Here is a 14,727-nt window from a genome sequence, read left to right as displayed (position 1 = left end):
GCAAGACAAAGTCAAGATGACTGGTGATAGCCGATGATCTTGGTATCTTTGATGTCTGACCAAGCTCTCCATGTTACACAGTGCCTACTTCAGCTGCCTTCATGCCATTGGAACAAATTGTTCTCATCTGTCCATTCCACCTGGGGAAGTCTTCATATGCTTGGATTAGACACCCTCCTAATTCACTGAAAGGTTTGAGACACCTTGGTTACCCTCAACCTGGTTTAGCCCACTGCTGAAACAGTTTATTGTGGTGTGGCCTCTGTGCATACTAAAGCTTTTTAGAAAAGAAAGAAAGAAAGAAAGAAAGAAAGAAAGAAAGAAAGAAAGAAAAGAAAGAAAGAAAGAAGAAAGAGAAAGAAAGGAAGGAAGGAAGGAAGTTATGGTGAATCAGGTGGACACAAAGGTGGAAAGTAGCCCTCTCCCCAGAGGTACTAGTCTTCCATGAACATACACCACACCTCTCATGGAAAGGTAGTTTTAGGACAAAGGAGCTTGAGGGATGTGGGAGGGAATGGGTCAGTGGGCATGTACTTGCCAACTAAACAAGTCTCCAAACACAATCCTCAAGCATAGATAATGATCTAAGATGAGAATTACAGGAAAAGGGCATACGTATGTTTGTTGGTGAGTATGTGCATGTTATACATATGTGCTTATGTTTCCATTTGTTTTACTTTTATATGCCTGGTTTATTTTTATGTGCATCTCTATGTACATACATGCAGGTGTGGCTTGGGTTAGACACTCAAACTCCTGAGGGATAGGGATTACATCTGATTTAAATTTTGTTTAGCTCTTAACTGTGCAGAGGCTTGATAAGTGTTTATCATCCTGTTGTAGGAACATGGATTTAGTGCTGGATGGAACCCTAAAGGTCCCCAATCTGACCTCTTCATTTTGTTGATAAGAAAAGTTTGGCCCAGAGTGCTTCAGTGATGTAGCCAAAGTTCCACAGGTAATAAATATCCAAATCAGAATCTGAACCCAGTATTCCCAGATTTCCAAGTCCAACCCTCTACTATGATGTCATACTATGGTATATGCAACATGTGTTCATATGTGTTTTTTTTTCTGGGTGTACATATATTTGAAGGTTTTATTCTGGGGTTTGTATTTGTGTGTATATACGCACACACCTTCCTCCTTGCTCTTCCAGGGTTCTGAGTATTCGCCGATAGACTCCAGAGGGGTTGAATGGGGCTCTAACTCTTCATCTAACACTGCTGAGCCCCTGCCCAGAGTGGGTCCCAGAGAGCCTTCCCAGCCCATCCCAGGACTGCCTCCTCCCTTCTCCCTCCCACACCCAATAAATAAAGACATGACTTTGGTGTCTTCTTTTCAGTCATTTGTTATTATTGAGTAGAAAATAAAAATCTGAGCTAACAGAAACAATATGAAAGTTGGTGGGATTGAAATGATCTCCCCATCTCTGTCCTCCTGCTCATCCCAATACCTCTTAGAGAACACAGGATTTTGGAGCTGGAGGGAACCCTAAAGATTGTTTGAGTCTGCTCCTTTCATTGTACAGATGAGGGAACTGAGACCCATTGAAGTAACTTACCCAGGATCGTACAACCAGTAAATGACAGAATCAGGATTCAGACTTTCAAAATGTCCACTACACCATGCGGTGATCTTCCCTCCTCCCCTTTCTTCCTCCCCACCCCCAGGGGAAATCCAAGGGTCTGCTGAGAAGTGATCCTGATTAATGGGGCCAGGATCTCTGAGTCCCTGGATGGATCTGGCAGGAGTGCCTAGTGAGGGTGACTCTCTGAGTGGCCAGTTGAGATGTTTATATTCTGAAGGAAGTAAGGAGCAGAACTGACCTCCTGGACCCCTGGGAGCAGAAGGAGACCCCCTTCCTTATGTTCCCCTTATCCTGGGAGACTAAGAAGAGTTTGGAGAGAAAGTTAATGGATTGAGGAGGGACATGGAGCTGGGCTGGAGTTGTGTGGAGAGAAGGTTCAGAACCTTCCAGGACAGGCTTGGGGTGGGGAGTGGGTTGTGGCCTGGCTAAGGGTCCCATAGGTTACAGTCTGGGTCAGTAGAGGATAGAGACCAGGGCCAGGGTAAGGCTGAGGGCCAGGACAGCAAGGCTGAGGAGCGTGTGGACAGGAGCTGAGTTCTCAATTCCAGCATTGCACAGGTCTGTTGTACAGCACCGGACCTGGGGTTGGGTCTGACCCGCATCGCTATTCTGTGCAACACAGTAGTTAGCACATTCCTTCTTCACAAGGTTCCCTGACAATCGCTGGACTGGAGGAGACAGGAAGAGAAGAGGCTGTTACACAAATATCATCTACACACACCCTTAGGAGTCTTCCCACCAACTCTTTAATTCCCCAAATCAAATCCTCCATTCTCTGAAACTTAATCCCTCTCCAATCCCAGACCTCAGCCCATCTCCAACACTTTTCTGCAAGCTCTGGCTACTATGGGCAGTGCTTTCAAATGAGCCCACATTTTAGAAGTCGTCATCACCATCATCATCATCATCATCACTACCACCACCACCACCACTTTACCATCCCCCCATTACAAACACAACCATCCTCACCATTACTATCCCACCATTACCATTATCACCATTACAGTCCTGACCATCACCGTCACCACCATTGCTATCATTGTCTTCATACCATCACCATAATCATCAATATCAACCATCTCCACTATCACCATCTCTGTCACCAATAGTCAAATACTCCCATTTAGTTCTGGCTGGCAGTATCCGCCCCGGACTAGGATTTCTACTCCACCAGTCCTAGGTGATCCCCATAGTGGGTGAGGTCTCCTCTGTGCTAGGTCTGCTGCCTCCAAGGATCTCCAAGGATTTCCTATCTCTGTCTTAGACTGGGTGATGAAGGGGATGAGGAGTATGGAAGGAAACACCTCTCCACCTTTTCTCAGATACTCACAGTTGATGGTTGTTTTGCAGAACTGAGAAGGACCAGGACAGTAGCGTGCTTCCTTGCAATTGTCAGCGCTTTCACAGATGTGACATTGGAGAGCTTGGGCTGTAGGTACAAGAGAGACATGTCAGATGGGCCGGGGCTCAATGGGTTCATAAAGCTCTTGGGTTGTGAGGGGTTAGCTCAGGGATCCTTTCTGGGCTCAGTCTTCAATATCCTGACTCCCCCTTCTTTCCTGTCCCCTTGGTTTGGAGTAGGGGTGGGGGTAGGATTGGAGAAACCACAGCTTCTCTGCCTGGCCCCAATAACCCCATCTCTCCCACCCTAAAAAGGGAACAGACATGAGCTCTGCCCTGGAGACAGGGGCAGACACAGAGTATTACTGTGCATGGCTTCAAAAACACATTGTGAGCTAGAGGCTTCTTTCCAGCTTCTCCTATCACCCACTGCTCTTTCTTGGCCTCTCCTTGGCTTTTTTTGGGGGGGGGCAATGGGAGGTAAGTGACTTGCCCAGGGTCACACAGCTAGTAAGTGTTATGTGTCTGAGACCGGATTTGAACTCAGGTCCTCCTGAATCCAAAGCCAGTGCTCTATCCACCATGACACCTAGCTGCCCCTCTCCTTGGCTTTTTCCTGGACTCCCAGACTCACAGGATATCAAAGATGCACTGGACCCCAGAGGCCATCTAATCCAACCCATACCTGAGCAAGAATCCCCCTATAGATCCCTAGCAAGTGTTTCTCCAAACGGCTTCAATGATTCTCAAGAATCAGCCTTCTCTTTCTGATTTACCAATCAAAGCGAGCAGTTATTAAGCACATACTATGTGCTAGGGATACAAAGACAGTAGTAAAATACTCTCTGCCCCAAAAAAGCTCATATTTTGTCAGAGGAGACAATATGTATGTATATACAGATCTATGTACACATATATATATATATGTCATATATTGTGTGTATATACACATATATGTGTGTACATGTGTGTGTGTGTGTGTGTGTGTGTGTGTGTATCCAGCTAGGTGCCATAGTAGGTAAGAGTGTTGGATTTAGAATCATGAAGACATGAGTTCAAATCCCACCTCAGATACTTACTAGCTACCTGTGACCGGAGGCTAGTCACTTGGGAGCCCAAGACCCAAGATTCAAAGACTGTAAGGATAGATAACATGTTTGATGATAGATTCAGGAGCAAAAAACATCTCATCAAGCTAGGATGTTCAGTTAAATCTAGTAAAATGGAATTTAAATAGGAGTCTTCAAATGGGTTAAAAAAAATCAGCTTCCCAAGTACAAGCCATGTGAAGTGTGGGTAGACAGCAATTCATCTGGAAAAAACAAATTGAGGTTTTAGTGGACTGCAAGCTCCATCTGAACAATAATATGATATGTCAATCAAAAAAAATGTAATCTTTGGCTACTCCCAGAGAGGTGTAGCGTCTGAGGCCAGGGAAGTGATGGTCCCGCGGCATGTTGCCCTGGTAAGAGCACAGATGAAGCATTGTTTTCAGTTGTGACTGTTGCATTTTAGGAAGGGTATTGGTGATTGGGAGAGGACAGTTCTCTAGAGTAAGGTAGCTGGGGTAGTGAAGGAGCTTCAAGTTAAGCTTTGTGAAAAGCAATTAGACAAAGTACTGTAGATGTTCAGTCTAGAGAGGGAAAAAAAAACAAAACTTGGTGGAGTTAAGTGGGTGATAGTTGAATTTTCCCCTAGAATTCTTAGTTACAACTTTTGGGATTCCCTTCCACTGAAGGTTTTCAGGCATTTGTAGGAAGTGTATTAGGAAGGATTTTGGGAGGTGGTATGAGTTAAATCAGGAGGCTTTCCAACTCAGATTTTGTGTTTCAATGATTTTTAGATTGTATTTATAACCTAAAGAAGGGACTTGCTTTCTGCTCTTCCTTCCCCCGTCTTCTCTTTGTCTGTGTAGTCTCCACTCAACCCTACCATTTTCCTCTGATTGACTATAGCTTTGCCTTTTTGCACAGACCAGGCTTGCACTGAATAGGGTTGGACTTTTGGATTTATGAGGCTATTCCAAGGGTGTGCTGGTAAATAAATTTAATAATTGGTCACCAGGAAGAAAAAAAAACACATACATATTAACACACTTTTAAGTTTTATCTTCATTTTTAACATATTCTCCACCACTATCTTAAGTCTCAACAATAAACAAAACAGTAAATCTAGCCTTGACTTATAGTGTCCTCTAGTTCCTGAGGTGTAAATGTTCATGCTGAAAATTCAACAATCCAGTCCCTGGAACTGGTCAGACTGGCTCCACGGCAGCCTTGGACCATTGCCACCGAGTGTTTGAGGCAGTGTGGTATGGTGGAAAGTATGGGAACTAGGTTAGAATGAGACCTGGAATCTAGTCTGACCTCCTGGATTTAGCAGCATTATGACCAAGGGCAAGCCACTTAACCCCTCTTTACCTTTATCTTTAAAATGGAGGTAGTAATAGTCATAGTGGGGAATGAGATAAAGCCTTCAGTAAACTTTAAAGCTTATGTTCCTGTTGTTATTGTCGAATTATGTTAAACTCTTTGTGACCCCATTTGGGGTTTTCTTGGCAAAGATACTGGAGTGGTTTGCCATTTCCTTCTCGGGCTCATTTTACAGATGAGGAAACTGAGGCAAACAGGGTTAAGTGACTTGCCCAGGGTTACCAAGTCAGTTAGTGTCTGAGGCCAGATTTGAACTCAGGAAGGGGAGTTTTCCTGATGATTCCAGGCCCAGCTCTCTATCCATCGCACCACCTAGCTACCCTACATAAATGCTGGCTGTGATTAGGGCTGGCAGGGGGACACTTAGAGCATTGAATGGGAGAGCTAGAAGAAATCTTAGGAATCATTAAATACCAATCACTTATTTTACAGATGGGAAACTGAGACCCTGAGAAGGGAAGAGAGTTGTACAAGGTCACATAGCAAGCCATTGGCATAGCCAAGAGGAAGAGCGTACTGAAAGAGTCCTTGGAGATATCTTCATTTTACAGATAAAGAAACTGAGGACTAGAGAGTTTTTTTGACTCAAGACCACAGTAAGTAGTAAACTGAGGTTTGAATCCAGGTCTTCTGACTCTGAATCATCTTCTCTTTCTACTACAGCATAGTATAGAACTCAGGTATCCTGAGTCCCTAGTTGTGAGAAATGAAAGAGTTAAGTTTCCGCATAAGCAGATAAGAAATCTGCACAGACAGGCTAACTTCTCGGGGGTGAGGGGGTGGAAGAGTAGGGGGGGGGGTGATAACACAATTCTAGGCACATAATGTATGTTGGGGTGGGGCATATAAGGAAGATTGTAACCCAGAAGGATCAGGACCAATCCTAATCCAGAAGGGAAGAGTTAGGCAATTACTAACTATAAAGGTTGCCCTGGCTTCTTTTACCCAGTGCATTTTCTCTCCTCCCAAGGAAGTGCACCCGCTTCTCGCAAGAATCGAAATGGCACACTTCAACCTCTTTAATAAAAAGTCTTTGAGACACCAGTCTTTGGAACTGAGTCTGGGGTCATCTTTATAACACTAGTCCAGTCCAATCCACTTTTCTCCCTCCCTGTCTCTCTATCTGTCTGTCTCTTTTTCTGTCTTTGTCTGTCTATGTCTGTCTGTGTCTGTCTGTGTCTGTCTGTGTGTCCTTGTCTCTGTCTCTCTGTGTGTCTCTATCTTTCTCTGTCTTTCTCCATCTTTCTTTCCTTTCCTCTTTTCTCCCAGACCTGTGATTTCATTGACATAGGGAATTTCAGTAGGGACAACACTCCCTTCTGACTGGGTCTACCAAAAGGTTAAGTGACTTGCCCAAGGTCACACAGCTAGTATGTGTCAAAGGACTTGTACCCAGGTCTTTCTGACTCTGAGGCCAGCTTCCTATGACTTCATCTGCCACCCCACCCCTCCTCTCCCCATGCTTAGTTGGCTTGAAATTTGGGTATTCTGCCACCCTCTGGCTCCCATGTTATATATAGCCTCATAATCCAAAAGTAAAGTTTCGCAGAAATGTGTTTCACTATGTCTCAGGGTAAATCCATGATCCCGCCTAGTTACCCATTTTCTATGACAAAGCAGCTGTAGGTTTCAGTTCACAGACAAACATGCCTCTCACTGTTAAAGGGTTCTACCCTCTTTTCCACAGGGTGAGCCCTCTAGATCTGGCGCTGCCTTTGGCAAAGTAAATGTTTGTGCTTTTAAAATACGGTTTCTTTACTATCTATTATTTTAGCACCCCGCCCTCAACACACAACATTCAGGATTGCCCCCCAACTTGCCGGTGCCTTGGACCAGTCCTTCTTCTTGGCTTCCTCCAAGTCTCAGGTGAAATCCCTGCTTTTTTAAGAGGCTTTTAATCTCCTTTAAAACTAATGCCTTTTTCTCTGAAATTATCCCCAGTTTGTTCGTTATCTATCTCATCTATACTGGCGTACATTTTGTCTCTCTTGTTAGAATTTGAGCTTCCCATGGGCAGGGACCATTTTTGCTTTTCAGTGCCTGGTGCACAGTAAGGGCTTAATAAATATTTGCTTGTTGATTGAATAACTAAAAGATATTTTCAAAAATACCTCTAGGCAAGAGTACATCTCAAAACATTCAAAAAATATCGTACTCATATGCACTCCAGCTTTTAATTACAAACTGCTGCTTTGCAAAGCAGTGTTGACCTATGTTCCAGTTCTGACTTTAACACTATTTTCTACGTGATCTTCCCTGTCTGGGCTTAAGTTTCCTCATCTGGAAAATCAGTAGCCTATAATAATAACAACAGTAAATATTAGACAGTGTTAAGGTTGATAAAATATTTTCTATCCAATCTGTCAGCTCTGATCAAATGAGATAATATTTGTAAATTAGCACAGCATAATACCTGGCACATAGTAGGTACTTAATAAATATTTGTTTCCCTCTTCTTTTGATTCTCACAATTACTTTGAGAGGTCAGCAGTACAAGTATTATTAATGCCACTTCACCTCTAAAAGTGGGACTCTATCTTCTTCCTCCCTCATAGCCCTGATCATCAATGTCCTGAGATAAATCAAGTTCAACTGAAATGAGTTGAGTTGAAATGAATTGAACTGAACTGACTTTCATTCCATTAAATAGAAACATTGAATTGTGTTGAGTTGACTGGTAATAAATGGAGAAAGGTCAATTGAATTGAATAGAATAGAATTCATTTGAATTTTATTCCATTGACTTTAATTTTGTTGCATTGGATTGAATTGAGTTTGGGTTGAATTGAATTCAGTTGAACAGGATTGAAATGAATGTATGTTGTAATTGAATTGAATTGAGTTGAGTTAAAATGACTCCAGGTCACCCATTTCCCCCAAAGATTCTCTTTTTCCACTGCTATCTTACACTACAGAAAAGGCACTGCCTGGAGCCTGAGGACCTGAGTTTAACTTTCCCCTCTATACTTATAACCTGTGGGATCTTGGGAGAGTTACTTTGCATCTCTGGGTCTCAATTTCTTTATCTATAAACCTGGGAGGGAGGCAGTGAGCTGGACAGCTTCTGAGGTCCATTGGAGATCGGTCTCTTCTCAGCTCTCTCTGTTTCTGTCTCTCTCCTTCCTTCTCCACTGAACTCTCTATGACAAATCCTTTATCCAACCTTCCCCTCCTTATCAGATAGGATGATCTCAATAGTAACAGGAGGGCAAGAGGAGCTGGCATATGGTAAATATAAGGAGGGTTTCAGGAATAGAGAGAGTCTCAGGAATGAACTGATAGAAAGGAGATGAAAGAAGTCTTGTAGAAGTGGAGGGATCCCCTGAGAGCCTCCATGCTGCCAGGTATGAGGTTGGAAGGAGAGCGATGTTGGAGAGGCCAGCCAGGAGAGAAGACCTCTCCTCCATGTTTGGCCAGTGATAGCTTACCTTTGTCCACACTTGTACACTACCCCAAACACTATCATGCATAATCAAGTAGATTTACTAAGATTCTACACTAAGATCCAATCCCACACTCATCCACATATGGTCATACAGACACCCCCACAGATACACCCAGAACCATACTCATTCTTGCACCATCACCATAACCACATAGACATAGACAACTATGGGGTCAGATAAGCTCACCCACTACCAGTTACCCACAGCCACATACATACTTATTAATCAAACACAAACGATCCTCATTCCTGAAATCATAGTTGAAATCAATACTAACTGGGTATAGATGTTGTAGATGGGGGGAGGGGGGAGAGGAGGGAGGGACCAGAGAGAGAAATCTCTGTTCTTGGTCTCCAGGGGGCAGCAGGGGTCACTGGAGCAGGGTGTGTGAAGTGGGCAAGAGAGAATATTAGCGGTCATTGGAGAGAGGGACTGAGCTGGGCCTGAGGTTCAAATAATCAAGTTCCAATGGAGGTCAAAATAATTGTATACCCTCTACCCCTGCACGCACCCCTCACCCTAATTCCATAATGTGCTTTTAAAAGCTGATCTTTAATAGGGTCTACACGTGGGGAAACTGAGGTTTAGAAAGTGAGAGTTACTTGTCTAAGGCCACATGGTGAGTGATAGAGATAAGACTAGAAATCAATCGATATATCTAGAATGTCACACTCTTGGTAAATGCCCTCCCCAAGAAAAAGCTATTCACTTGAGAGAAATCATGTTGAATAATAAAGAGAACATTAAACCTATAGTCAGAAATCCTGGATTCTAGATCCCCCTCTGATATTGTTTCAATTACATTGAATTGAAAATGAATGAAATTGAATTTTAACCCCCCCCCCCATTCAACCAAATTGCAATGCATTGAATTGTGTTGAATTGAGTTGGATAAAGAGAGGTCAGAATTCAATTCAATTCAATTCTTTATTAGCTTTGTAACCCTGGACAAATCACACATCCTCTTTGACCCTCAGTCTCTTTATCTGTAAGATGGAGATAATTGTCTTTATACTATCTATTTCTTAGAATTTTCTCATGAGACCAGTAAACTGTGAAGTTTCATAGGTATGGGAATTAACATTAATATTAATTCCTGAAAAGATACTATTGTATAGATACTATGGGAGAGAGAGAGAGAGAGAGAGAGAGTATAGACACTATAGTATCTATATATCATAGATACCGTAGCATAGTATCTATAGTACCATAGTAAAGACATTATATGAAGAGGTAGTTATCTATAGCTGTTTCTACACAGGCAAGTCAGTTTCTATTTCTGGTCCTTCATTTCCATCATTCTTAAGAAAAAGAGGTTGAGCGTGGTGACCTCTAAGTTTCCACCTCACTCTGGCTTTCTGTGTCCTAAGAACTCACCCAGTAATAATACTCAATATCCAGTAATATGTTTTATGTTCTAAGTCTCCTCTTGGCTCTGACATGCTGTAATATTGTCAAACTCTTAATCTTTTCATTTTATGATTCAATCACTCCTTATGCTATGGGGATGACCCTGGACTTTGACAAGCTATTCAATTGACCCCAATCCCTGGCAGATTCTGTCAAATCAGAAAACATGGACCTAGTGATGGACTCCGTGTCTGTCATCTACAAACCAGCCTAGGTAAGTGAAGATGGCCCTATCACCATAAACTGGCTACCAGATGATGAATTTTTCATCTACTACAATAATTTATGAAACTTTTTGCTAAAGTATGGAAGAATTAAGATTTACATTTTTAAAAATGCTCATACCAATGAAATCATAGGTTTAGAGGAGTATGATTCTATGGCCCAATGAGAAAGCAGGGTTCAAGGGCCGAGGCAAAAATCACTATCTCCACCCCCCCAACCCGAGAAGCCCAAGCCCCATAGGGTAGTCCTTCCACCTCCCCAGACTTTCACCCCCTCACCTTGCCCTATGGTGATAGCTGCCACTGCCAGGAGCATCAGGAGAGACTTCATGTTGCTGAGATCACACCCAAAGTGGAGTGAGGGCCCCTCCTCTCCCCACAGAGGTCTTATAGCATCATCTGGGGACAGGCTACTAGGAAGAGGTGGTGGTGAGGCTTCAGGCACAGGTCCAGCTAATCAGCAGTAGGATCTAGGATCACCGAATCATCCCAGGAATGTGCCTCAACCTGCTCATGCCCCTGCCATACCCAACCTCTTGGTTTTCCTTGCCCATTGACAGCCTCCTAGGGTTGGTATGGATCCCATGGATAGAGGGAAAATCTGTTCTTTCACCAAGAATATCAAATAGTACATTGGATTTGGAGTGAGACAACTCAAACTTGAATTCTGGATAACTCTCCTTATGATATACGTGATGTTAGAGAAATCACCTCTCCCCTCCAAACTTCTTGGCATGAAATGTTTGAACTAACTTCTGTTGTTGTTCAGTTGTTTCAGTCATTCAACTCTTTGTTATTCCATTTGGGGTTTTCTTGGCAAAGATACTGGAGTGTTTGCCATTTCCTTCTCCAGATCATTTTACAAATGAGGAAACTGAGGCAAACAGGGTAAAGTGACTTGCCCAGGGTCACACAATTAGTAAGTGTTTGAAGCTGAATTTAAATTCAGGTCTTCTTGACTCAAGGTCCGGCACTATATCCACTGCATCACCTAGCTTCTCCAAATAACTTCTAATTTTCTTTAAAACTCTAAAATCTTATTATAGTGCCCTTGGACATCTCCTTCAATCAATCACTGAAGCTTTGCTGAACTTCCTGCACACTCAATCTGGGCTCCATATACTCCAGGGGAGCCCAGAGGAGAAGGAGAAAGTTCTCCAGTCTTTACTTTCAGAGCTTCCAGTCTCATTGAGGAACCAAGATTTCCTCCTACAAATGTGGTAATCATAAAATAATGTAAAGTAAAAAGAGTAAGATCTTGGTTGTAGGTGTCGATGGGAAACCCTATTGGAATGGTAATATAAGAAGAGATCTTGTGAAACTGAAGCATTCAAAGAAGGTTCCATTGAGGCAGTGGACCTCACAGGGTAGACAGAGAGTTCTGTGTGTATTTTCTCTTGCTTTCTTTCCTTTTATTCCTAAAACCAGCCAAGAAGGTATCCCTCTCTTTGCCCAGTAACTCCTTAGATAAACTATCTACCTGGACCTGTATTGACAAAGAAAGAAGGAGAGAAAGAAAGAAAAAGAAGGAAAGAAGGAAGAAGGGAAGGAAGGAAGGAAAAAAGAAAGAAGGAAGGAAAGAAGGAAGGGAGGGAGGGAGAGAGAGAAAGGAAGGAAGGAAGAAAAAAGAAAGGAAGGAAGGAAGAAGGAAGGGAGAAAGGGAGGAAGGGAGAGAGAGAAAGAAAGGAAGAAAGGAAGGAAGGAAAAAAGAAAGGAAGAAAGAAAGAAAAGAGGGAGGAAGGAAAGAAAGAAGAGAAAGAAGGAAAAAAGAAAGGAAGAGAGAGAGGGAGAGAAAGAAAGGAAGGAAGCAAAGAAGAAGGGAGGAAAGGAGGAAAGAGAGAAAAAAAGATAAAGAAGGAATAAAATTAAAAAGATAACTATGTTTAAGGATTTCTAAGGGCTGTCATGTACAAAAAGCTGCTCTGCTTGGCCCCAGAGGGCAGAACTGGGAGCAACGGGTGCAGGTTGTAAAGAGGCCCTCAAGTTTGATGTCTGGAAGGATTTCCTAACAACTAGAACGGTTTCAAAGGTCTTAAGTGAAGTGGAGAACATCTACCTATTAAGGGTGATGTCGAATGTAGAAGAGATTCTTGTTCCAGGATGGGTTGGACTACCTCTGTGGATTCTTTCAACAAATGTTACGGCAAAAGCTCCCTCAGGGTAAGGAGTGTCCGAGGTCCAGGGAAAAGCTGGCTAATTAGTTGTTCACTGAGTTCTCTGAAGCAATGCCTGTGAGCCTTGAGCCTCAGATCTGGGGAAAAAAAATGTGGGGCAGCAAGCCAAAGGCCCATCCCCTGGGAAACTCAGGGACTTTCCTATAATTAGTCCTGGTTCCCCACATCTCCTCCTGGATGTTCTATCAACCCCATCAGCTTGACATCACTAGACTTGGAGAAAGGAAGGTCTGGCTAATTCCGGCCTCAGACACTAACTAGCTGTGTGACCCTGGGCAAGTCACTTAATACCTCTAAGTCTCAGTTTCCTCCTTTGTGAAACTGGCATAATAAGAGCAACTACCTCACAGGTCAAATCAAATGCATTAATTTATGTAAAGTACTTTGCAAACCTTAAAGCACTATATAAATGCTAGAGATGATGATGATGATGATGATGATGATGATGATGGTGATGATGATGATGATGTCTAGAGTAAGCCTTTCTACTTTTCAGCACTCTAATTGTTAGAAGTTTTTCCTGACATCATGCCTCTTTGAATCTTCTCCCCAGTGCTCCAAGTTCTTTCTTCTGGGGCCAAGCAAGAGCAAGTCTAATCTATTTTTCACATGGCAGTTTCTCGACAACTTCAAGACAGCTATCATGTGCCTCTTAAACCTTCTCTTTCCCAGGCCAAGCATTCCCATTTCTCCAGTTTCTCTCATGTGCATCCTGACCTCCATCTTGGTCTCTATTCTCTGAGCAAGCCCCAGTTATCAATGTCCGTTCTAACATGAGACACTATGATCTGGAGCTAGACTGTGTGTCAGACCCTGAGAGGTTCTGACAGTCAAGAGACAAAGACCAGTAAAAGTTAGGGTCTTTCAGGAAGCCATTGCTGATGCACCCCCAAGAGGCTGAATTTGAAAAGGCAGAGAAGAAGCAAGAGAGAATTCAATTCCATGAAGAAGAAATGGGGTAAACTGAGTCAGAAAGGAGGGGAAGAGAATAAAAACCAAGTTGAGGTCAACAATGGAGCAATCTTAGATATTTCTACTGCCATTCAGTCACCTAATATAATAGTCCAGTACTTAAAAAAAAAAACCCTGTAATTCTGCTCATACCAACTCCTCTTCTATGATTTACTATTACTGTGACTGAAAAACATATCAATGTATGGCCAATCCCATAAGGAAATGAACTTGCCAAAGCTAATTCTAGAATGATGGAATATGGTCTGTCATCTGGCCTAATGACACATTCATTCCCCACATCAACATGATGAGGTAAATAATGCCAGTATTACTTTTCTCATTTTATAGGTGAGGAAACTGAGGCTCAGAGAACTTGTTGTTGCCAGGCCCATATATGAAGTCTTTCTAATTTGGTTGGACCTACTAGAGCTTTGAGTAGGTGAATACGAGTAAATATTTAGCAACCAGCTCTCTGGAAAAACTGTAAGCATGCATGACACACATTTAAGTTTAGTCTGCATTATTAATTATTATTAATCTAACAGTTTGTTTATTAATAACTATTAATTATCTGCATTACTAACACTTTCTTAAGTCTAGAGAATTAACAAAATGAATCAAGACCTGATTTGTAGCGTTTGCCCAATTTCTACAGCATAAATGATTACGCTAAAAAGTTAGCAATCAGCTCTCAAGTTGGCTCCAGCACGCCCCTATTTAAGCTCCACTGGGATAGACCTCCAGAACCATGGTCACCTCCACACCCCACAAAGGAACTGGAGAAGGACTTCAGCAGAGTGGAATGCTAATTAAGCATAATTTTGCAAATGTCTACAATGTTTTGACATTTCAAAAGCATGTTTTTTCTCTTGACAACAACCCTGTGAGTCAGAGTACATGTGTTATTAGACTCACTTTTAGAGATGAGATAATAGAGATGTATGGTCATACAGATAGTAAGTGTTGACTTGGAATCTCGAACTTTCTTATTCTACTTGAAATACTCTTAATTCTCAGTAGGGGAGGGAGGGATATAAGGAAGGGTCCTGGTCTGGTAGAAGTTTGCTTTGGAGCCTTTGCCCAGAGGAGAGAGGGATCTGGTGGCATTTAATGGGAAAAAAAAAAGAGATGGACTTGAAGTCAGAAGATCTGGGT

General features: G+C 42.5%; 1 protein-coding gene and 1 long non-coding RNA gene across 2 annotated transcripts; one reads left to right on the top strand and one right to left on the bottom strand.

Moving 5' to 3' along the window:
• Positions 1 to 92: 92 nt before the first annotated feature.
• Positions 93 to 1,308, top strand: LOC114030599. The gene is made up of 3 exons (XR_003567637.1): positions 93 to 192; positions 844 to 958; positions 1,160 to 1,308. It is a non-coding gene; the product is annotated as an uncharacterized LOC114030599 (long non-coding RNA).
• Positions 1,309 to 1,335: 27 nt separating this feature from the next.
• Positions 1,336 to 10,832, bottom strand: LY6D (lymphocyte antigen 6 family member D). Its single transcript, XM_027845453.1, has 3 exons — positions 10,724 to 10,832; positions 2,922 to 3,020; positions 1,336 to 2,259 (listed from the first exon to the last, which is right to left on the bottom strand). The coding sequence occupies exons 1-3, from the start codon at positions 10,773 to 10,775 to the stop codon at positions 2,045 to 2,047; spliced, it is 366 nt and encodes a 121-aa protein (XP_027701254.1). The 5' UTR covers positions 10,776 to 10,832; the 3' UTR covers positions 1,336 to 2,044.
• Positions 10,833 to 14,727: the final 3,895 nt, after the last annotated feature.

Source organism: Vombatus ursinus, unplaced genomic scaffold (assembly GCF_900497805.2).
Source record: "Vombatus ursinus unplaced genomic scaffold, bare-nosed wombat genome assembly UNPS02005236.1, whole genome shotgun sequence".
Classification (NCBI taxonomy): Eukaryota; Metazoa; Chordata; class Mammalia; order Diprotodontia; family Vombatidae; genus Vombatus; species Vombatus ursinus.
This window is presented reverse-complemented; position numbering and strand designations above follow the sequence as displayed.